This window comes from Agaricus bisporus (assembly GCF_000300575.1).
Source record: "Agaricus bisporus var. bisporus H97 unplaced genomic scaffold AGABI2scaffold_12, whole genome shotgun sequence".
NCBI classification, from domain to species: domain Eukaryota; kingdom Fungi; phylum Basidiomycota; class Agaricomycetes; order Agaricales; family Agaricaceae; genus Agaricus; species Agaricus bisporus.
This window is the reverse complement of record NW_006267347.1, coordinates 997,060-1,020,336: the sequence shown is the minus strand read 5'-3', so window position 1 is coordinate 1,020,336 and position 23,277 is coordinate 997,060. Positions and strand designations below refer to the sequence as shown.

The 23,277-nt window shown below is 47.2% G+C and overlaps 6 protein-coding genes and 1 non-coding gene across 7 annotated transcripts; 1 reads left to right on the top strand and 6 right to left on the bottom strand.

Moving 5' to 3' along the window:
* Positions 1–3,798: 3,798 nt before the first annotated feature.
* On the bottom strand, positions 3,799–5,568 carry AGABI2DRAFT_122186 (hypothetical protein; the record flags this gene model as incomplete). Its single annotated transcript, XM_006456212.1, has 1 exon — positions 3,799–5,568. One exon carries the CDS (start codon positions 5,566–5,568, stop codon positions 3,799–3,801), a length of 1,770 nt encoding a protein of 589 aa, XP_006456275.1.
* A 1,380-nt stretch (positions 5,569–6,948) lies between these two features.
* AGABI2DRAFT_77358 (hypothetical protein) lies at positions 6,949–10,428 on the bottom strand (the record flags this gene model as incomplete). Its single annotated transcript, XM_006456211.1, has 10 exons — positions 6,949–7,131; positions 7,187–7,387; positions 7,436–7,801; positions 7,854–8,222; positions 8,277–8,518; positions 8,569–9,270; positions 9,317–9,764; positions 9,813–9,926; positions 9,984–10,238; positions 10,303–10,428. 10 exons carry the CDS (start codon positions 10,426–10,428, stop codon positions 6,949–6,951), a joined length of 3,006 nt encoding a protein of 1,001 aa, XP_006456274.1.
* A 510-nt stretch (positions 10,429–10,938) lies between these two features.
* AGABI2DRAFT_122184 (hypothetical protein) lies at positions 10,939–12,654 on the bottom strand (the record flags this gene model as incomplete). The annotated part of the gene is made up of 1 exon (XM_006456210.1): positions 10,939–12,654. One exon carries the CDS (start codon positions 12,652–12,654, stop codon positions 10,939–10,941), a length of 1,716 nt encoding a protein of 571 aa, XP_006456273.1.
* A 643-nt stretch (positions 12,655–13,297) lies between these two features.
* Positions 13,298–15,016, bottom strand: AGABI2DRAFT_122183 (hypothetical protein; the record flags this gene model as incomplete). Its single annotated transcript, XM_006456209.1, has 1 exon — positions 13,298–15,016. The coding sequence occupies one exon, from the start codon at positions 15,014–15,016 to the stop codon at positions 13,298–13,300; it is 1,719 nt and encodes a 572-aa protein (XP_006456272.1).
* A 641-nt stretch (positions 15,017–15,657) lies between these two features.
* On the bottom strand, positions 15,658–18,884 carry AGABI2DRAFT_180961 (hypothetical protein; the record flags this gene model as incomplete). The annotated part of the gene is made up of 7 exons (XM_006456208.1): positions 15,658–17,399; positions 17,456–17,556; positions 17,608–17,669; positions 17,724–18,105; positions 18,165–18,424; positions 18,621–18,706; positions 18,758–18,884. The coding sequence occupies 7 exons, from the start codon at positions 18,882–18,884 to the stop codon at positions 15,658–15,660; spliced, it is 2,760 nt and encodes a 919-aa protein (XP_006456271.1).
* A 70-nt stretch (positions 18,885–18,954) lies between these two features.
* On the bottom strand, positions 18,955–19,035 carry AGABI2DRAFT_t131. Its single transcript has one exon. It is a non-coding gene; the product is annotated as a tRNA-His (tRNA).
* Positions 19,036–19,127: 92 nt separating this feature from the next.
* Positions 19,128–23,275, top strand: AGABI2DRAFT_180960 (hypothetical protein; the record flags this gene model as incomplete). The annotated part of the gene is made up of 6 exons (XM_006456207.1): positions 19,128–19,407; positions 19,456–20,832; positions 20,865–21,748; positions 21,802–21,981; positions 22,040–23,008; positions 23,067–23,275. 6 exons carry the CDS (start codon positions 19,128–19,130, stop codon positions 23,106–23,108), a joined length of 3,732 nt encoding a protein of 1,243 aa, XP_006456270.1. The 3' UTR covers positions 23,109–23,275.
* Between the last annotated feature and the right edge of the window lie 2 nt (positions 23,276–23,277).

Genomic DNA, 23,277 nt, shown 5'->3' with positions numbered 1-23,277 from the left:
CCTGCTCCCACCCGCTATTCACTAATTTCCAAAGACCCGGCCCCTTTCAACCCTATTCCAGAATCGCAGATATTGAATATAAAAATTATCTTTCTATGTCGGTGGCGTTCGAGTATCGTCGACGATTCGACCTTTTCTTCCTCTATAAAAACAGGTCTTGAGATGGGAAAGGGTCGATTACCACCTCATCTTTGAGTTTTTTTTTCGTCACCAATTTAACAGTTTCGCTCTAATTGACTCCCGTCTCTCTCTCTCTCGTCTTGTTACTGTCTGGTCTCCGCTTCAAGCCTTCAAACGTGTACACGCTGTTGAACACATATCGTGGATGTGGAGCCGTCGAGAGATGATAGGTGAGCGGGAAGGACACCCCCGTTTCGTGCTAACCAGTACGCGACGAGCTGTATACAACTTTTGTGACGCGCCAGCCATGACGCTGGCCTTGTCTATCTGGTAAGGGGCGAGAGGTATCCTGGATGTAGATCAGGTGCATCGACTGTTGGACACGTCCTCGTCCGTTTTGCTGGAAGATCCCTTGTGACTTATAACGTCTCTATCCCGGAGGCCGTATTGGCTTGTCGGAAGATGGGACCTCGCAAGTCTGGCGAGCGTGGTTGAAAGAGTCGAGATGAGTCAATTTGGGGCAAACTGCCAGGACGTTGACAGGACAGCGCAAGTTGGATTCCAGTATAGCCAGAGATCCCAGGTATCCAACTTCCTGAATCGTCCAATCTTCTGCACAAAGGAACTCTGTTTAGCCATACTGAAGAGAGGGCATACTGGAAAAATTATCAGGCACGATCACTCTGTTAGACTGACTGAATTCTCTCACATTGACAAACGCTCGCCCCTCAACATATACGCTACACTCTCCCATCCATAGTGAAGTCAAACAATGCTCAGACACATATATTGTTCCGCACGCGTCATTCTTGCCATTCCGACTTTTCGATCTAATCGAAACCGCCTATCCTTGTTGAGGCTTTGATTCTTCCCTAACGCAGCAAGAAATACAATAGTGCCTGAACTGAAGTTCTACTTCCTCGGTTTGATTGGAAAGGTGGCAACGGAGGCGGGGTATTGGAGGTGGAAGGTGAGGAGGGCTACGCGTAGTTCAGAATGACCGTAACCGCAGATACGTACTTGCCCGAGATCCCGCTCGCATCACCAGGAGGTGCCTCGCCTCAATACGCCGGAGAAGAGAAAAGTCGTCAGAACTTGTTGATAATTACTGGTGAAGAGCACGTGGGGTTAAGGTCGGAAGGAAATAGAATTGTCATGTCGAGTGTCATCATCGACGCTGCACAGTAAAGTTCACGGAACGATGCACCAAGTGGTTGGATATCGGAATCCCGGTGGATTGCGAGGGAGACAGTCTCTTGCGAGGCAGTTGGGAGATTGATAGATAGAGTAATTGTATAGCAAGATCATGCTAAGCAGGGGGAGGAAAATTGTAGCTTTTCCAGATTATAAAGTCGACGATGAGCGGACGGCAGTTTCTGTCCGGTATTCGGCCATGAGGGCAAGGCGCAGGCCAAACGAGAGGACCTGTCACAAAGTCGTCACACGTTCTCCACGTAGTGGCAACATAGACTATGCATCGATATTCCTCGTCCATTTTATGGATCTTCACCACCGGACATGGACGGAAAAGCTGACCGTGTAATCGCAGATTGTAGTATCGCCAGTCCTATCTCATTATCCCCCTCTTGTCGTATTTCCGAGCGCTCCGGTCCACCGTCATCGTATCACATCTATCTCTATCTGGCAGCCATTTCCGTCCAACGTGAGAATCATCTATGCGCGACCAGATTGTCAAGATGTCTTAGTGTAGGACGAGTAAGAGTCTCACTCTATGCTGGAGAGTAAGTCAGCGAAAGGCCTCCGTTGAACGGGATACGACTCCTGATGTCGTGTTGCAACCTGAACAAGGACGCCATGCACGGATTCAGAGAGGTGAGGACACGACCGTATGTCGGCTGGACGGAGAAAGGACGAAAGAGACCCGCAAGGGGAGCACGGGAGCAGGGGGAAGAAGATGCAAGATGGTCTGCGTTCATCCAGGAGGGAGGGGACAGGTTGTGTGAGACGCCGATCGGAACTGGGAGGTATTATAGGGAGCGGGCTCGAGCGCATGGAAGTAGCAAGGGAAATATAGAGCGATAACGAGTAGAAATCGAAAGTCATGGTTCACGCGTTGAAGTAACGTCGTTGAGCGGTCTTTATGGAGGGACCATGGCCAGAGAGAGGTGGTGGAAGATGGCAATATAGTGCTGGGGGATCCACGACCTGAAATAGCCATATTGCTGTTAGAAAAGTAACAAGGATGCGACTGGATGATGCCCACCTTCCAGTCAGTCCAGTCGGAACTTCGACGGATCGAATGAACGATTGGGGATTAAAGGTGAGAATTTATACCAGACGTCCACTGTTTGGCGACATCGCGGCTCTGGCACGGAAGGAAACTCGTAAAAGCTCTGCCAGACGCTGCCAGACGAGTGTAGGAAGGGACAGTCCATCAGGCTGCCATTCAAATCACTCTCACGGCCTTCTTCTGATGAACTGGTATATACATATACTCCTTCTAATGACAATTTGCTGTTCGCTTACACGCGCTTTGCCAGAATGATCAGTGCCCATCGTTTAGGACAACAACGCTGTCTCCAACATCCCGTCGAGCACAAAATGCCTTTGGTAAAAGAACCACGAGCCTCAAACCCGGCTCCTAGTTGGTCTCGTTAATGCTTTCTGGATCTCTTCCAAGTTCTTCGGATGATTGTGGCTAGAACCCATACCATCGGCCTGCCAGCATAATCATCTACATCTTGACGACGCATTTCTATATTTTAAACTGGTGAGTGGTGAGCGGTAATACCAAATTTTCGAGAACGTTAGTCGTTGAAATGCGAATAGTTGAGGTTCATTTATTCCTGTCCTTGGATTGTACTCTATCTGAAAACATTAATATACCTTATTGGTCTTCTATAATCACCATCCCCGTTCTTTCGAAAACGCCTTCAGAGTTCTTCACTGCTCTAAGTGACTCTTTCTGAAACACATTAATGAGCTATCTGGCAGCGCAATGGAGCGTCAACCTCGGGCTTCGGACAGCCACCCAAGTTGCGCTTTCGTATCTACATCCCCGTATTTTGTGGACACCATCAGTAGTTCATTCTTATCTCAAGCCCCTCTTGTGATCCTTTTATCATCCGCTTCACCGTCCCTTTGAAACTGTTACACTGCTCAACACGAGTAATGGACAATTCAACCCCTAGAGCTATCTCATACAACCCTTAAGCTCAGCTTATCCAGTAGTGTCTTCACGTTTACATTCTCATATTATACTTACCGTCTTGCAACCAGGGGGCCATTTATATTTTGTGCAACCTGTCGGTTGATCGTTTACCAACGGCTGCATCACTGTGAGCCCAGGGTCGACGTGATTGACAACCCTTAATGAGGTACACATGTAGAAAATTTCTGCGAAATATCGATAATTCTCTATCCTAAAACAGCCTAGGCAGGAATTTTGTTACATAAATGTAGAACCAATCAAAATGTAACCCTGCTGTAACCTTCAGAAAACTGAATAAAGAAATGTAATTTACTCTTTTTGTCATTTAAATCAAAAAATAACTTCGCTTCCGGGCTCACAGTGCATCATTCGCTTATCACGATAAGTCAAAAATTTAAGGCCGATACTGCGGCCTCTGAATGGTATTAAAAATGCGAAATCAATACAAGACAAAGTGGTAATAGACTTTCAAAACAGCAACCCAAAGCAATATGTAGCATTCCTCGTCAAAGATCCCATTGATCATCATGGGACGGAACCTGCCTCGCATAAGTTATTGCAAGAGGTTCCTGAGACGTCATTTCTCTCTGAACCAAACTCTTCATATGTTTTGGGACCCGTTTTCCAAGCTCCAGCTCGAAACTTTGCAGTCTGACGAGAGAATTACGTGGCGGTGAAAGACGAGATTTTAGCATAGTAATAAACGCATCGAAAAGGCGTCCGGCGGTGATGTCAAAGTCCAACACGATCTTTTTCAATTTGGGGCAAAGCCATGAAGACGCTGAATGGTCAAAAGTGAGATTTTGGAGCGGGGACATTAAGACTTCCTCGTTACAGGATGGTAGGGCCAATGACTCGATATCAGGAGTAACGCTGAGAAAGGATAACAGACGAGGGGTTGAGAATTTGAGGGATTTGAGTGAACACCCCGATCTCTGAAGAAACCCTCGAATACCGTCCAGCTCCCTATCACAGCATTCACCGACAACTTCCAACACAGATAACTGAGGAGCCATAAGAAGCCCAAAAAGTTGGGAAACTGCGTCGCGACCATCCTCATCGTCGGCCTCATTATAATTAATACTCCAAACAAATTTTTGAAGGTGTGCGAGTTCGACTTCGGGTAGTGGGCGATCATCAAAAGGACTTTCTATGGAATAATTGTCGTCATCAGGACGAATCAGCGAGTTTGAAAACACCAATGTTTCGACGTCGGGGGTCAAGCTGAGTAAGAAGGACAGGCAAGGACTCGGGAGCGTGAGGCATTTGATTGAACATCTCGATCTCTGGAGACAGCCTTGAATAGATTCCAGCTCCCTATCGCCACATACGCCTTCCACCTCCAATGTTGACAACTGCGGAGCATTGAGGATTTTAAAGAACGGGGCGGCAGGACTGCCGTCGTCGCTTTCATGGCACCAATTTGAGAATTCAATTTGCTCGAGGTGTGAGAGTTCCAATGGTAGTGGATCTTCGTCACTGTAATAATTATAACTAATCCAGTATTCGAAAGTTATGAGATTCGGCGTGTTCCTAAGAATGTCCAACAGATTATCGAAATCCCCTTTGTCTGCGCTTAGGCTGAGATGAGAGATCTGAGACCAAGGGAGTTGGGAGAGATGAGAGATCTTAGACGAAGGGATCCCAATGTCATCGTCATCAAAACTTGAGTCTCTGTATGGAAGTTCGCTGAGAGAAACGCATGATAACAAAGGAGCGTCACGGAATAATCCGACAGAGTTTTCCGTGAATGTCCGATAACCATGGTCAATGCAAAGACGGCGAAGACAAGTATACTGAACAGGACCGTTCAAGGAAAGATATGATAGCAGCGTGTCTAGGGAGACACATAAAGCGACCGTTTCCCACCGCGGAATGTGCTCCATCAATGGTTTTAAGAACAACGCACTCAGAATTGACAACTCTCCGTTACCACTATCTCTATTGTTGAATCCCGAAGCAGAAACAACAGTGAACTTGATAGCAAGAGGATGACGACGTGAGCGTTCGAGGCAAAGGTTCCACACCGAAAGCAAAGCCAAGCACTTATGACGAGTTTGGCTGTCATATCGAACCTTGAGGGAAATGTTGGACCACAGACATGGGGTTGAATGGACAACATTCCACCAATCTCGACATACAAGGGCAACATCCCAAGGGCTAGGAGAACCAGCGGGATGAAATTCAGGTATGTGAAGTTGGATTTGACCAACTACACAGGAGAAAATCTCTCCCAATATCTCCACTGGAAGTCGGCGCGAGGAATTCTTCGACATTGTCTGTGCTGCGGAGACCAAGACTTGGATATCCTGGATCCTTCTACTCTTCGACAGTCACAAATGCATCGAAGTGTAGATTCACTCAAACTCACTATGTACAGGAAAGCTGTTGAGCGCAGAACTAGGTGGCGGTAGGCAGGAAGGATGAAACATTACGTCCATAGAGTTGTTATGCATTGATCTATATTTAGTAATTAGAGTACACGATCAATGATCATGCTCAGTAAAAAGAGATTTCAGGCATTTTCGGGTATCTCAGGCCCTGAACATAGGCTGGAAATTGTCCTCTTTCACGAACAATGCGAGAACATGATCAGCCAAAGTTTAGGCAAGTTGCTTTAAATGTGGAACATTTGTTGGGCCAAGCTCAGGTTGTGTTCAGGCATCTTTCAAGATGTAAAAACTTCAACTCTCACCGACCTTCAGGGAGCCAATCGACCCTAAATCAGCCCTAAATCAGCCTGAATTGTGGTCGGACAAAGATGGTGAGAGATGGTAGCGTCGTGGTTGGAGTTACGGAAGCGTTATCCGTTTCGCTGTGAAAGACAATAAGCGGTGGGGCACAACTTCAAACAAAACCTGCGTGAAGTGATGTCGGACTACGGGAGGAAATGATACGACTAGATGGCGCTCACTTCTAGCTAGCCAAGCGGGTGATTCACTGGATAAAATAAAACAACCTGGAGCCAAAAACGATCCAGATGGAGCCGGAGAGTACTGTCGAGGGTTACGACTTCGCGAGACTAAACAGGGGTGAGGTGCGCAGTTTCGCGTCATTGTTGATTTAGCAGAATCCCACAATTTGCATTGTGTAAGTGATTGAGAGTCCTGGGGCAAGAATGACGTCGAATAACGTTGTTGCAGTGAAGAATCATGCATGATTGAGGTGCGTTCACTGATCAACCGATCAGTGCCAACGGTGTATTCACGCCGACGCGTGACCTCATCACAAAAGCTCAGAGTACTAGGGGAATATGCGCGTGGAAAGATTCCAGACGAGACAATGCTAATCAAATGGTAGGTTTCACAGACTCGTGGTAAATTTGCTGCTAATACATGGGGGGAAAGGGTATGGTATGTAGTTCCGCTTCACTACAAGAAGGCTGTATCACTGTTTGTACCCCACATACGGCTTTCCAATTTCTAACGACTCCGAGCGGGTTGAGGGATTTCCTCGCCGTAACAAAGTCTGCTTGTACAAGAGGCGACGACTTAACTAACACTGACTGTCCATTCTTTTCCTGGCATATTAGAAAACCAACTTACTTCAGGCATCAATCAGATATTTGAAACTTAATTGGTAGGTTCAAATCAGCTTTTGAGAGCGATAGTGGGTAGCGCGTCCAGGGAGAGCAAGAATCAGGGAAAGACAAAAAATTATAGGTAGAGTGATGAGCAAAAGATGACCGAGTTCGGCCTCTCGAGCATCTCCGATGCCTTCTCAAACTTTTCTTTGAGCTCTTCGTTTCCAATGACTTTAGCAGCTTGAGCCATCTGACGTAGTAGTTCGCCTAAACGTCGGAACACTCGAATAATACTGCCTTCGAATTGATCCGTCATCTATAGTTATAAATTAGTCACTTGCTCTAAAAATGGATTACACCGGACGATTTACCTTCAAAATATCGGTGAATGAAGAACCTCGACACCAATGGACAACAGCGTCCATGAGTTCCACTTTAAACGAAGATACATATTCGTTCTCGTCGATAGAAACCTTCGACTCTTTTGATACCTTAGCTATCCGACGCGCGAACTCTTGCATCACGCGTAGAGGCGCAGCAAGTTCTTCTTTGAGGTTAGTCTGCTTCTCACTCTACGAAAATCGATTAGCCATGCACATTTTAGACATCTGTTTAAATACCTTCTCCGCAAATACGAAACAACTCAGTAGGCCCGCACAATGCTCCGGCTGTAGCGAGTTGAAGACTCCGTTGAAAATCAACTCGGTCAATAGTAGTTCATCTCCCGAACTAATCTCGCATGCTACACGACCCTTCATGTCGACGATATCAGCTGAATTCGTGAAATTTAACCGACGAAGAACGCGCTTCCGGCATTTCAGTTCCTCTAGTTGCAGTACATCATGTGTCGCTTGAATTCGCTTTTTGAGGTCCCGAATCTTATCTTGGCGCGCCCGTTTGTTGGAATAGAGTGTATAAAGGTGCGGTAGTTGAGGTGAGTCATGTAAAGGACTAGAGAACATCTTATTTTCCAGTATCGATATTTTCTAGGCGGACGCCGTCAGTAAGGGGATGCAAGCCGAGTAAATAAGCGCTTACTTTAACCAAGTCTTTGAATTTTTGGTCTTGAATACCCATATGTTGAACTGGGTCCAAGAGAGTTAGCCCATTAGGGAACCGTCCCTGCACCTCCAGTACACTTTTCCAAAGGTGTTCCCTTGCGGACTCTTGCCTTAAATCCTTGGGGACAAACAATCGGAGAGAGCTTATGGATTCAATCGTGGATAGTAAGACTGGCACAATTATTGGCTGGCCTTTCTGTCCGGGAGGACAAGGCTCGATACCGGTGGATTGGATGGCCAGGGTGTTGTGACCTTGCGTAGCAGTACTGCCTTTCGCACAGTTAAGGAGGACATCTACGATATATTGCTCGTGTGGTGGCAGGTCCGATTCAGGAACGGGTCGGTTCTGAAGGTGATGACTCGTTCAGACTAAGAACGACGGTCAAGGGAAAAAGCAAACCTTAGGTGGCAACCGCTTTTGGAAATTGATGACGATACCCCAGCCGAACTCTGATTTCTGATATTTGACCTTGACGAGGCGGCCCGGAAGAAGGAAAGGTAGAGAATATGTTGGATGGGTGATGACCTCTCGAAAATCGGCGTTCAGCTGGTCAAGTTGTTGACGATATTCATAATACTCAGCTACGCGCTCTTCATCAGTTATCACCGTAGAGTTCTTGGATTCTTCTTCGTGCTTTAGTTCTACACGCACATCCGTTAGTCTGCTATGTCAGGTGTTCGAGGATGCCTACCTTCTGCAAGCTTGGGTATCCCAGCACTACTCTGGAACTGGAAGAAACATCTCTCGAGCATATACTCTGGACTGATACCTTCCACCTTCATCAAATTCAGAATCATATTGTACCCCAGATGGAATGCCGAGTCCAACCGATCCGCCTCTCCTTTCACCATAGCTTTTGCAGCAACCGGCTCTAGTTTCTCATCAACCATCATAATCACCACTCCGCGATCGTCCAAACCACGTCGACCAGCGCGCCCAGACATCTGAATATATTCTCCTGAAGACAGATTACGTATTTCACGACCATCAAATTTGCGGGCGGCAGTGAATACGACTGTCTTTGCAGGCATGTTCAATCCAATGGAGAACGTCTCCGTTGCAAAGAGCACCTTGATAAGACCTTCTTGGAAGAGAATTTCAATTACTTCTTTTAGAATGGGGAGTAATCCACCATGGTGCACGCCGACACCACGGCGGAGAAGAGGGAGGATGTTGGCTATTTGAGGTAGTTGGCGATCAACTTCGGCTAAATTCGCGATAGCGTTATTGAAGATATCGGCAACAAGGGTCTGTTCTTCTTCGTTATTGAATTCAAACTTGGACATGTTTACGGCGAGACCCTCGCACTCTCGTTTACTAAAGGAGAAGACGATAACGGGGTTGTAATTCTTGACCATGATCATTTTGACAATTTTTGAGATATCAGAAGAACCTAACAATTGTCAACTCCTGATTGTAGGATTGGTTAATGAACTGACCTCTTTTATCTGGTCCTCCTTTTCTTGATTTACCTTTCCTACCTTTACCCGCCTTTGGGTCCGCAGGATCATCCCCCGCACTCTCCTGCAGCTTGCCCATCGCCTTGGTGAAATTATCTTCTCGAAACTCGCCCTTCTCGTTAACGACGAGAAAGATACCCTCTCCACCGGCAGGGAATAGATAGTGCTGTAGAGGTGTAGGACGGAAGTCGGTGTAGACGACGTGGCACGGCTGTTCGTGAGAATTGCATATCCACTCCGCAAACTGCATCGCGTTCGGTATTGTCGCAGAAAGGAAAACATAGCGAACCGTGTGTGGGAGGAGAATGATTGTTTCCTCCCAAACCACACCTCGCTCCTTGTCCCGCATGTAGTGAATCTCGTCGAAAATGACCCATGCGACTTCGCGCATGATCTCCGAGCCGCGGTAAAGCATCGAACGTAGAATCTGCAATATGACATCAGTAAAGAACCACTGGTGTAGATCAACACACACCTCAGTCGTCATCACTAAACATGTTGCAGAAGGATTGATTGTCACATCTCCAGTCATGAGCCCGACGTCCCCAAATTCCTTGAGCATATCACGATATTTCTGATTACTTAGTGCCTAAAGAAAAGCTGGGTGAACAATCCAACGACGTTGGTTCTCAAGCAGGGTAAGCACCTTGATAGGACTTGTATAAATGACTCTCTGTTTTCTATTAAGACATTGGGCAATAGCGTATTCAGCTACGACTGTCTTTCCTGCACTGGTATGTGCCGACACCAAGACGCTCTCGTTTCGTTGAATAGCATATACCGACACTCTCTGGAACGGATCGAGCTCGAATTCGTATTCGCGGTCGGGTTTGGCGGGGGGTACATGCTTTGCTATTGGAGTGTAATTGTATCCCGGAGGCACCGCAACTTGATGCCGAACCTAATGAGGAGTACACAAGCAGTGAGAAGGCAAGATAAAATAAAATATGTTAGCATGAATCTACCTGATGCCGTAGTTCTAGACGTGATCCCGCCTCGGTCGTAGCTCCAGTCAAGCCGGCACTTGCGGCTATCTCGCGTTTAGCTTCTGTTTCAAAGTCATCCAGTACGATAGGTTTCGGGGAGCCCATCCGTGGGCGTTTTAGGTCAATTTCTATGTTCGTATCACCATTTTGCGCGGTGGTATCGATTTTTCGTTTAAGAGTCGGGGGGGTTGACGATCTGTCCGCAACGGAAGAAGTCTGTCCGGCCTCTGGAACATCTTCCACCATTGCATCGTCATCGTCGTCCGCAGTGGGCTCGAGGAAAGAAAAAAGGTCGTTGGCACTCATCAGAATCAAAATGAAAGCCAAATCTCAACAAATATCATTTTGCCCACACCTGGATTTAGACTCCGACATTGATCGCAAGTCCATTGCTTGCTCCTCATTTGATCATGATCAGCATTTTAACCTCGACAGTGATCAGAAATTGTATCAATTCAAAGTCTTCACAAAGTTTCGACTCTTCTAGTCTTATTTTTAGGGCCGATACTGTGACCTCGGAATGGCATAAAAAATGCGAAATCACACACTCAACACGAGACAAAGTGGTAAGAGGCCTTCGAAACAACAGCCTAAAGCAATATGAAGCATTCCTTGTCAAAGGTCCCATCGATCAATGGACGAAACCTGCCTCGCATGAGTTATTACAAGAGGTTCCTGTGGCAATCTTTTCTGAACCCAACTCTTCATATGTTTCGGGACCTCATTCCCAAGCTCCAGCTCCGTTAATCTAGAACATCGCAGTCTATCGAGAGTGTTAGGTGGCGCTGAGAGACGAGATTTCAGCATATCAATAAAAGTGTTGAATAGAGGTCCAGCGGGGATGTCGAAGTTCAACACGATCTTTTTCAACTTCAAGCAAAGGCACGCAGACGCTGAATGGTCGAAGGTGAGTTTTTGGAGCAGTGGCGTCAGGATTTCCTTGTCAAAGTCTGGCAGAACCAATGACTCAACATCAGGAGTAAAGCTAAGAAAGGATGACAGGCGCCGGGATGAGACTTTGAGGGATTTGACGGAACACCTCGATCTCTGAAGAAAATCTCGAATAGCTTCCAGCTCTATATCGTCGCATTCATAGATAACTTCCAATACTGATAACTGGGGGGCCTTAAGGAGCCCAAAAAGTCGGGAGGTTGCTTCAGGGCCATCCACACTGCCAGCCTCATAGAAAGTGCATCCCAAAACAACTTTTCGAAGATGTGGAAGTTCGACTTGGGCTTGAGGGTCGTCGTCAAAAGAATTATATGGAGGGTAATTTTCATCATCCAATTTATTTTCAAACACCAATATTTCGATGTCAGGAGTCAACCTGAGCAAGGAGGACAGGCAAAGAGTCGGGAGCGTGAGGGATTTGACAGAACACCTCGACCTCTGAAGACACCCTTGAATAGCTTCCAACTCCCGATCACCGCATACACCATCCACTTCCAACGAGGATAACCGTGGGGCTGTAAGGATTTTGAAAAAAAGGGAGGTCGCAGGAGGATCTTCATCTTCCCATCCGTAGTAAACACCGTACCAAATAACCTGTTCAAGGTGAGAGAGTTCCAACGGCGGTAGTGTGAAGCTACCGTAATAATTGAACGTGATCTTATAATAAAGGGTTACGAGATTCGGCGTGTTTTTAAGAACATCATACAGATCATCGAAGATCCCAACGTTCACACCTATCCAAAGATGAGCTATCTGGGACCAGGGAATCCCAACCCCACCAAGCCTTTGGCGATAACAAGGAAGATTGAATAGATAAACGCATGATAACAAAGGAGCGTCCTGGAATAACCCAACTGGGTTTCCAATAACTGAGCATTCCCCAAATATCCGATTACGATGGGCAATGCAAAGACGGCGAAGGCGGGTAAACTGAGCTGGGTAGTTTGAAAGATACGGTAGCAGCGTGTCTAAGGAGACACTAAATACGACCGTTTCCCAACGCTGAACGTGTTCCATCAACGGTTCCAAGAACAACGTACTTGGACTCCTCGACTCTCCGTCATCACTCCTGTCGCTGAACTTGATAGTGAGTGGATGACTACGGGAGCGGTTGAGGCAAAGGTTCCACGCCGAAAGCAAGGCCGAATAATTAAGACGAGTTTCGCCGTCGGGATTGACCTCGAGGGAAATGCGGGACCAGACATATGGGGTTGAAAGGACAACACCCCACCAATCTCGGCATACCAGGGCAAGATTCCAAGGGCTTTGAGAACCAGCACAATGGGGTTCGGGTACGTGAAGTTCGACACGGTCAACTGCACAGGAGAAAATCTCTTCCAGTATTTCCACTGGAAGTCGACTTGAGGACTCTTTCGACATTGTCTGTGTCGCGGAAACCAGGAATCGGATCCTGCAAATCATCGGATGTTACTAAATACATCGAAGAGAATTCTACTCAGACTCACGTTCTGCACGGAGAAACGACGCAGTTCAAGCGTGTAACAGGACACCTGATCGATGGGAGAACTTGGTATATAGTGGCAGGAAAGATAGGTAAGGATTTTTTGTCCCCGCTTGTGGTGCATGGATCTATATTTAGTAATTGAGGCGCACGAGTCATTTGCACTGATCATGATCATGAACTTATGGGCTTGTCTTGTCATTGAACACAATCACGCATTGTAGCAGTTCCTACGTGACGCGTAATATATGAAGTGGCGGAGCCTGGGCGGAGCACAGTAAAGTGCGACCAAGTCGGGTTTCTAATTTCCCATGCATGCCGAAAGCGATGTTGCTTAAACATGGCAAGGTTCCCTCGATTTCAATTCTTGAGGCTGATACTGGCCCGGAAATATAGTATTGGAATTATCAAGTCCCGCCACTACTTACACATAAAAGCAAATTCTCAATCAATTCGATATCATGAGAAACGAAAAAAAAATACGATCCATAGCAATGGTAATTGACCTTCTTCGAAACAACAGCCTGCAGCATTATGTAGCATTTCCTGACAAAGGTCCCATCAACTGATGGAATGAAGTCGGAATGAAACCCGCCTCGCATAAGTTATTACAAGAGATTCCTGAGATGTCAACCTTTTCTGAACCCAACTCTTCATATGTTTCGGGACCTCGTTCCCAAACTCCAGCTCCTTCAATCTAGAACATTGCAACCTAACGAGAGAGTCATGTGGCACTGCGAGACGAGATTTCAGCATAGCAAGAAACGCGTTGAATAGGGGCCCAACGGCGATGTCGAAGTCCAACACGATCTTTTTCAATTTGGGGCAAAGCCATGAAGACGCTGAATGGTCAAGAGTGAGCTTTTGGAGCAGCGACATTAAGACTTCCTTGTCACAGGATGGCAGGACCAATGACTCGACATCAGGAGTAACGCTGAGAAAGGATGACAGGCGAGGGTTTGAGAGTTTGAGGGATTTGAGTGAACACCTCGATCTCTGAAGAAAATCTCGAATAGCTTCCAGCTCTATATCGCCACATTCACCGATAACTTCCAACACAGATAACTGAGGAGCTTTAAGGAGTCCAAAAAGTTGGGAGGTTGCTTCTGGATCATCTGTATTGTCGGCCCCATTGAAATCACTTTTCAAAACAACTCTTTGAAGACATCTAAGTTCGATTTGGGATAGTGCGTCATCGCCAAAAGAGTTATACGAGGTATAATTATTGACATCGAAAGTCGGCGCGTTCCCAAATACCAATGTTTCGACGTCAGGAGTCAAGCTGAGTAAGGAGGACAGGCAAGGAGTCGGGAGCGTGAGGGATTTGACAGAACACCTCGACCTCTGAAGACAACCTCGAATAGCTTCCAGCTCCCGATCGCCACATGTGCCATTGACCTCCAACACCGATAATTGCAGGGCCTTGAGGAGTCTGAAAAAGGCGAATGTGGCGGGAGCGTTTCCATCTCCGCCGTCATGGTAATAGCTTGTCCAAACAATTTTTTGAAGGTGTGGGAGTTCCAATGGCGGTAGTTCTCCGTTGCCCAAATAATTATACGTAATGGCGTAATCGAGAGCCACGAGATTCGGCGTGTTTTTAAGAATGTCCATCAGATCATCGACGGTTCCTAAGTATGCGTTTATATTTAGATGAGATATCTGAGACCAAGGAATCCCAACCCCACCAAGCCTTTGGCCATACTGTGGAAGATAGATCAGAGAAACGCATGACAATAAAGGAGCGTTCTGGAACAATCCAACAGGATCTTCCATCGGCCTGTCATAGCCATTGTTAATGCAAAGGCGGCGAAGACTGGTGTAATGAGCTGGATAGTGTGAGTGGGAAAGATATGGCAACAGCGTGTCAAGGGAGGCACGAAAAGTGACTGTTTCCCACCGCTGAACGTGCTGCATCAGCGGTTTCAGGAATAACGAAACCGGACTCTTCGGCTCTTCGTTACCAGTACCGGCGATAAACCTGATAGTGAGGGGATGATTACTTGAGCGGTCGAGGCAAAGGTTCCACGCCGAAAGTAATGCCAAGTACTTATGGCGAACTTGCCCATTGGGAATGATCTGGAGGAAAATGTTGGACCAGAGGCGTGGGGTCGAAAAGACAATATCCCGCCAATATTTGCATACAAGAGCGAGATCCCAGGGGGTATAGGAACCAGCAGAATGAGGCTTAGGTATGTGAAGTTTGATACAACCAGTTGTCCGGGAAAAAATCTCTTCAAGAATCTCCACTGGAAGTCGAAGTGCGGAATTCTTCGACGTCATCTGTGACGCGGAAACCAAAAGTCAGATCCTTCAAATCCTCGACCGTTACTAAATCTATCGAGGTGCAATTTTACTCGTACTCACTGTCACGGGAAGAATGTCGAGGGTAGAACTGAAGGTAGTGGTTAAAAGGAAAGAAGAAGCTTTTTCGTCTCCGCTGTCGTGCAAGAATCTATATTTAGTAATTGGAGTACACGACTCGTATGCATGGAACTTGAAAGGCCTACGTCAAGGCTACTTGATCAAGTTCATGTTTTCGGCCATACATAATCATGTATCAAGTTTAATTTTGAAGTGGCGGAGTATGCTGAGCGCGCGACGGGGTCTGGGCTTTTAAGGCCGATGTGCTTCCTTGAGTTGTTTCTTCTACCAAGAGATTTACATCTTACTCACCAGACTCCAAGTTTGAACGCACTTAATCGTCAGATTTCATTGGGACATGCAACTTGATTGTCAGCCAGATTCAGCGATGCGATGAGGAAACCCAGAATCACGAGACATGCCGTCTCAATCAAAATCAAAATGTCAATATGCTGCCCTCCACATATTCTTCGTTAACACTGGTTTCTCAGCGACACGCGAAGCACGGAAAGTATAAAGCAGTGGATCATCGTCCTTTATTTCCAATATTTGATATATTATCACCGAACGACCAGTTTGGCTTTAGCTAATTTCTTTTCTATATCCTCGATTCCACCAATGAGTAAACTCAACCGTTTTTCTAGCTCATCAAAACGGTCTCGTTCACTCTTGTCTAAATTATCGAGACTGTACTCCCCAGTATCGTCATCGTCGTGATAAGCTTGAGCTGCAGTGTATGAGTTCCTGAATCTTTTGAACGCCACGTCGTGGCGCTGAGGTTCGGTTACGGCAGTAGGACCTTCACGATTCGTTCGTTGTTCGCGATAATCTTTGCGTTCCTCTGAAGCGTTGGAACCAGTTTTTCCATCTATATTCTTGTCACTATAGTTCAACCCCTCATTCCACGTCCGCCTGTCGCCAGAAGTAACTTCCTTTCGAGGCGTCTTCTCCTCGTCTTCTACAACTTCATCGGCCGCCTTGACTTCCAATGAAACATCCCGCTCCTTGTCATCGCCTCTCCCGCCTTGGTCAGGTAGATGTATCCGAGGAACACTAGCACCAGCAGTCGCACTCTGCGATTGCGCTTGCCCCTGACCCAATCCTGACGACCCCACTCCCAAACCCAGATGCCCCAAATTCAAACTCATCGATCTAGTACCAGCCAACATACTCGATCCACTTCCACTCATCCTCCCGATACTATTCTTCGAACTACTACTCGTCAATAACAAAGTCGGCGTATGACTTCTCATCGACAAATTCGAAAAACTTCCACCTCCGCCCATCAACATAGCTGCCGTCGGAGTAGCACTTCTTCTAGAATTCGATAATGATGAACCAGGTCGAGGACTAGGGCTAGGTGGACCCTCCGAATCAGTTATTTCAGTTTCCGAACCCGAATATCCAAAGTGTGCGTCGTTGTCCAATGAATCAGGGCGATTATTATTATTAACGTTGTTGGAAATGGCTGTAGGAAGAAGAGGACCGGTATGCTGGGGATCCAAAGGATTCGAAATATTCGGTTGTTGCTGTTGGGTCACGGAAGCATATGACAACGAAATCGAAGCATTGTTACTCATCGAAAACGATGACGTTCGATAATCCGGCATAGGTATAGGATCTCCCTTGAATCTCAATTCCTTCCTCGCCAGACTCCCATAACCCGACCTTACAGAAGCAGGATTATTCAAGATTTTAGGTTTTCTACCACTCTCCAAAACCTTCTTCCTCGCGCTCATACCGACGCAATCAACTAATTGCTTCATTGCTTCACGGTCTGATAAATCTCTCCGTTGGGACGTACGTCCGGCTGTACGAGGAAGAGTGTTTGTTCGGAAAGGGGTGAATGCGTAAGTGCGGTTATTTGGTGTTGAGAACGTATTGTAGCGGTGTATTGGAGTAGTTAGGGCATTAGTTACAGGTTGGGGTCGAGGTGTGTTGAGATGAGACGGCGTTGCTAGCGATGAGACTCGGGGAGTAATCGGCGCATGTGATCGAAGTGGAGGAGAGATAGGGTCCGCTGTTGACGGAAAAGCGTCAGAAGTAGGACCCCAAGAAAACCCAATAAATGGAGCTGAAGGTTCTTCCTGCATCGCCGACTTCATAGGTGTCTGCCGAAGAACTGCAGAAATTGCAGGAGAAGTGGTGCTCGGAAGAGGAGATGATTGAAATAGGGCAGAAAATTGGAAACCCTGGGATAGAGATTCTTCGTAACGGGATGACGCGAGTTGTTCTTGTACATGAGCGGGTGGCTGCTCATTATAGGTGAATTGAGGAAGGTGTAGACCTTCAGGTGGCTTTTCTGTTCATGGTGGTGATGAGCTGGCGAGATTTATGATGGGACCTGTGATGACGTACGTTCATGCAGGTTCGTCCAGTTCACAGCTTCGAATAGTGGGTGATCAGTGATTTCCATTATGTTATGTCTTCCGATGCGTCTTTCCGGATGTGTTAATAATCTGATCAGAGGGGATAAATGAAAGGTTTGACACAGATATGATATCACGTACTTGCTGATAAAGTCTTTGTAGACAGAGGGAACGGGTATAGATTCATCAAAACGCAGACTCCTCTGTGTAAAACACGGTCAACGCGGGATCATAAGCCAAACGTGAGGACTACTAACTTCGTGATTCATGATTTTTTGATAGGTATGTCGGATTTCATTCGCAAAGAACGGAGCAACGCCATAAGCCATTTCATAGATCATAGCTCCGAAACTCCACCAGTCTGTTTCGACCCCATATCCAGGTTCATCGTCTCCTAATGATTGATAGGAGGGATATTCGTCCTCATCATCCATCTCCAATGCCAAAAGCACCTCTTCGTGCGCCATCAGGATCTCAGGGGAGATGTAGTCGCAAGTGCCACAGGGAAGGATACAGTAACGTTTCGGGAGGAGTTGACATCCATCCGGACCTGTTGGTAATAGGGGCGCAGCAGAGCCGAAGTCAATGAGGAGGATATGAGCATCTCTTGTGAGGACAAAATTTTGTGGTTTGATGTCGCTGATGTAGAACCGAAGTGAACACGCAGGTGACAGTAATAGAGCATGATTAGAACGTACCGATGCGCGAAACCTTGACTATGGCACCAGTGGATAGCGCTGACAACTTGCGGTATCCACCACTGTAGGTCATCTTCGAGGAGTTTCCCGTTATGAGGACTCGATTCGAGAACATCCCAGAGTGAACCCCCTTCCGCGTAGTCCATAACAAGGTTCAAGTGAGTCGGCGTCTGAAAAGCGCAGAGAAGATGAGGTGCCCATGTTGTTTCCGACTTGAATGCCTGTAGCAGGATATCTCGTTCAAACTGGGGAAAACATTGCTGCAGCAGGGTTAGTGCCCAAGACAATCAGTGTACAAAGATATGTGGGGCGTACGTCGCGTGCTCGTAAAGCGAAGCGTTTGTCGGTTGATTTACGGACATAAGTTTGCCCGTTGAGACGACAAGTGACTACATCGATCTATGTTCACCGATTCGATTGATCTCTTGAGTGCCAGAAGTCACCACAAAGGCTTACTACACCATACTGCCCGAATTCCAACGTTCCGACGACATCGAGATCTTTATCTCGGAAGCGCAACGCGTCTATTTCGACGGTTTTAGCTGGCGGGGATGTGAGATGAAGAATTGCCTCGGAAAACAAAGATCACTCACGAGTTTTACCGATGACGTTCTGGCCATGAAGAAGGCGGTCGAGGGCGATGCCGTCTGCGTCCTCGTCTCCTTGGCTTTTGAGCAGCGAGGCCAATTTCGTTTTCCGTTGAAGCCATGAGAGAGACATGCATCACGTCGTTGCGCACAAACGAGACCCAGGGACAGCGTTCCCACGCGCAGCGCACAAAAAAAAATTGTGTCCCAGGGAGGATTCGAACTTCCGTCTTCTCGGAGCAAGTGACCACAACGAGATGATCTAACCACTAATCGACAAGGACGTATAGAGACAAAGCAAATTAGCAATGCCAGATCACAAACATAATTACCTAATATTTAGCCTTGGAACCACCGCGACTGATTCCTGACTCGCATGGCCCGAGCAAGCGACAACGATGAAGAGCCCGACGTGTCGTCGCTTGAAACCCACTTTGTTGCACGCGAAGACGATGAAGAAACTCTATGGGACGTTCGTGAAATTATTGCAGAAAAGGGCAAGATGTACCAAGTTCTATGGGAAGGCGTCGATCCCCAAACCAACAAACCTTGGCCACCGGATTGGGTGCCCAAAGAAGACTGTACGGATCCATTAGTATTGTCCTGGAAGCGCAAGAAGGCCGCGAAGAAGGCTGAAAGAAAGCGGGGACGCAATTGTGAGCCGGATTTGTGGACGATGGCGTTTTGACGAACAATCTCCACAGCAATACGAAGTCGCGCGTCTGCAACGTCCAAGGCCTCTGCCGACTCTTCTGCCACTGTGACACGCACAACTGCAACTGCATCTACAAAGTCTAAAGCCTTCGCTGCGGGACTGAAACGGAAACACGGTGAAGATTCCCGGAGCACTAGTTCTCGCGTTTCACGACAGAGTATCGCACCAGAAAGTGAATCGTCTGCTCCCCCTAAGAAGAGGCAGAAAGTCGCATCGAAATCCCCCTCAGTCGCAACACGATCGTCTTCATCCCGGGCCACTTCAGGCCGACGCAATGGGCGGACAGTGGATCAAGAGCCAGTCAGAGAAGAAGCCGAGTCGAGTGAAGATGAACAGGAAATTATTGCCCATCTCAGACAGTCCAAGCGCAACCCCCAGCCATCCAGACCCTCGGTCATGGACCATGTGTTCTCTTCAGATGAAGAGCCTCCTCGTCCCAAACCTCGCCCGAAACACGCCCAGAAGGCGACGAGTTCGACTACTGCAACACGAAAGGCCGCTGGTGCAGCTCCAAAGCTGTCCCCACAGGTATCGAAGACATCACGCATACACACCATTATTACACTTGATGAAACTGAGGACGAGGCGTCCTCTAGTCGAGTTTTAAATAAACCGCACGATCGAGCTTTGAAGAAACCCAGCCCCATGCAATCAGATCTCTCAGACGATACTTCTCCCCCTAAACCACCAAGAAGAGTCAAGCCAAAGCAGCTACGCGCGGAAGTACCTGGTTTATCTCCTCCACAAAAGTCTCCTGCTTCAGCAAGAACTGTGAAGCGCGCTGCAATTCAAAAACCATCAACTCCTGTCTCTCCCTCTTCTTCCTCCGCTTCTCCCTCACAAGCTTTACACGACGCGCCACCTTCTCCTCCTCGTCACCCTCCATTCCTACCAACTACACTACCTAAGGCCAAAGATACCGCATATGCCGCCAAAGATACCCGGAGAAATGACGATGAAGACAGTGCCCTCGAGTATGTCGAGCTACCCCTCCCATCACTGCCAGGCTCGCCACGAACTCCACCTTCAGCGCAAAACCCGCGCAAACGTTCGCTTTCTCCACAGCTCCAGTCTCAACCTGCGTCTGCATCACCCCCACCAGCTCCAGCATCTTTACGTCTTTCGCGGAGATCCAAGTCGCCACAACTAGCATCACCTCAAGTTCAAGAATCGCAATTCGTATCTGAAACCGAGGGTGAAGAATCTCAACACTCTCGTCGACGTTTCAATCCAACATCACCAGTATTGTTGCGTTCACCCTCGAAGAATTCATTTACGTCGAGGATGAAGCCACGTACGCCAGGCTCTAAGAAGAACATTCCTGATCAGGATCTCATTACTTCTCCTCTCCCCTTCAATGACGATGGTGATCGGAATTCTAAACTACGTCCTCCAAAGAAACTTCACCCATTCCTCAAATCTCCCCTTCTAAATTCTTGACTTTACCTTCCTCTACCATTGAAAGCGCCAATAGTCCCGCCGCTCGCGGCAAGCATGACGATTCAATTGAACAATTCGAATCTCCCAATAAATCCGCTAGCTTTAGGAAGGGAGGCAAGGACGTGAGTACCACCACCAACGGAACTATTTCTCAGGAAATACCGGATTCGACTGGTGAAAGTGGTAGAAGCAATGATGGGAGTTTACCTGTTCCGTCTGCAGCTACGAATGTGATTGATAAAGGAGTTGCTATGGCTGATGCAGCGAAGAAAGCGAAGTTCAATGGACCATCGACTCTGGCGAGGGTAGCGCTTGGTACGATTATTGAAAATGAGAAGGAGAGGCAGAGACTGCGATCGGCTAGCAGAGGTAGTGATTATGAAAGTGGAGAGGAAGGTACGGAAAAGGAGAAAGACGAAAACGAAGAACAAGAAGGGAGTCAACAAGAAGAAAAGGGTGCCCCGTCGACGTTAGAAGAATTTGCAGATTCCTTCTTGGATTACGATGCCGGAGTCGGTCAAGATATGATCATGAGTCAAGAACAAACTCAGGATCAGGATGAACCTGCGCAAACAGAGGAAACAGGGAACGCTGTGGATGGTGAGCAGCAGGCGAAGGCGAAGGCGTATGAGAAACGAGAAGAGGAGGAAAATACGCAGGATTTGTTGGCGGAAATGCAACAGCAACAGCAGGTGCTTCAACTACTCGAACGAGCGGTACCGGATGTAAATAAGGGTTGGGTACATCCAGCCGAACCTCTCACTATCAGCTCACAGGCACCTCTGAGTGGCGACGAAGAGATGGTTGATGCGGATGTTTCATTGGAAGTTGCTCCCCCGAAGGTGAAGTTTTAGATGAGACAGGCTTCGTGACATTACAACTAACAAACCCCTAGTCTTCCGGTCCTATTATCGATAGCCTTCTGGATTCTGCAAGCCAACCACAGCCTGCCTCTCAACGTACCCCAGACAAAAGAGCCCTGCATTCCGTGGAGCAAACGCAGGAAATTCCACCTACAATATCTCCAACGCGACCCGGTCCTGAATTCCTCTTTTCCTCGTCTTCCCAGTCGCAGGTATGTGGTGTCTTGTAGCGTTCAATCATTTTCATTTTCATTGAATGTCATCTTTTAGGACCCTCAACTTGAAGCAGCTATGAACCTCCTCAATAAGAAATCGGAAGAGATTTCACGTCTCGAAGGTCTCCTCGCGGCTACTCAAACGACAGCTCAATCTCTCCAAGTTGAGAACGCTACTCTTAAATCCCTATATGATGCTCGCGAAAACCAAGCCTCAATTCTTTCCGAATCACTTGAATCGCTGGAAGCTAAAATTTCATATGCAGAAAACAATGCCGAGATTTTCAGAAGACAGTATCTTGAAGCTTCGAGATACGCATCGGAAGTTTTAGCAGAGAATAGCAAGCTCCAAGAACGAAGTGAAGTGGCTGAATCTCAAGTTTCTTCAGCGGTCGATGGTATACGTACCATGTTTGAACGACGCGTTCAGGAACTCGAGAAAGAAGCGGCTTATCATAAGCAACTTGCAACTTTCGTCATGGAACAGACTAAGCGGACTGGGGATGAAGAAATTAGAAAAAGAGCAGCGGAACATCCGGAACTGGAGATGAGATATAAAGAGTTGGAGAGTAGATTGGAAGGTGCTGGTGGTATGATTGATACGTTGGAGAGGTTGATTACGATGAGGGATAAGGATGTCGCAGATCTTAGAAAGGAGAAGAGAGAGGAAAAGGAGAGGATGGAGAGGGAGATGGAAACGTTACGAGAGGAGGTGGAGGAGCTGAGGAGGAGCGGCTATATCGTGCACGGGGAACATCACCGGCTACCAACACCGACTCGGACGTGGGGCGGTATCGATGCCTTACCTGTTACTGAAATGGAGCCCAAGTCGACGGCTCTAAGAGACTTACGAGCAGTAACCTCAACTTTGGCGAATGGTGATATGGCCATCTCCCCTGAACCCGAGATGGAGACTGAGCCCCCAAGGCCGAGAGAAAACGCACCTGGAGATATTGTAGTGTATCGCTGCCTTTGGCGAAAGGATGGAAGCGATCGGTGTGATGCCATGTTCTTAACGAGAGAGGTTCGTTTTATTATCTTTGAAGCCAGAATCTTCTCAAACATTCGGGTACTCTTTCTAGGAATTGGGTCGTCATCTGGAGATTGGTGGACATCTACAATGAATGTGTAATAATATCAAGTTTTTTTTTCTTTGGGCGTTTGCTTGATTATTCCTCATGCTGAGTGATGTCTGTAGGGTTAAAAGTAAAGTGTAGCCAAAAATCCCGTATTTGGGTATTCGAGATGTTACCTATTCCGATTTCAAGTGACATATCCAGACTTTTCCAAGTC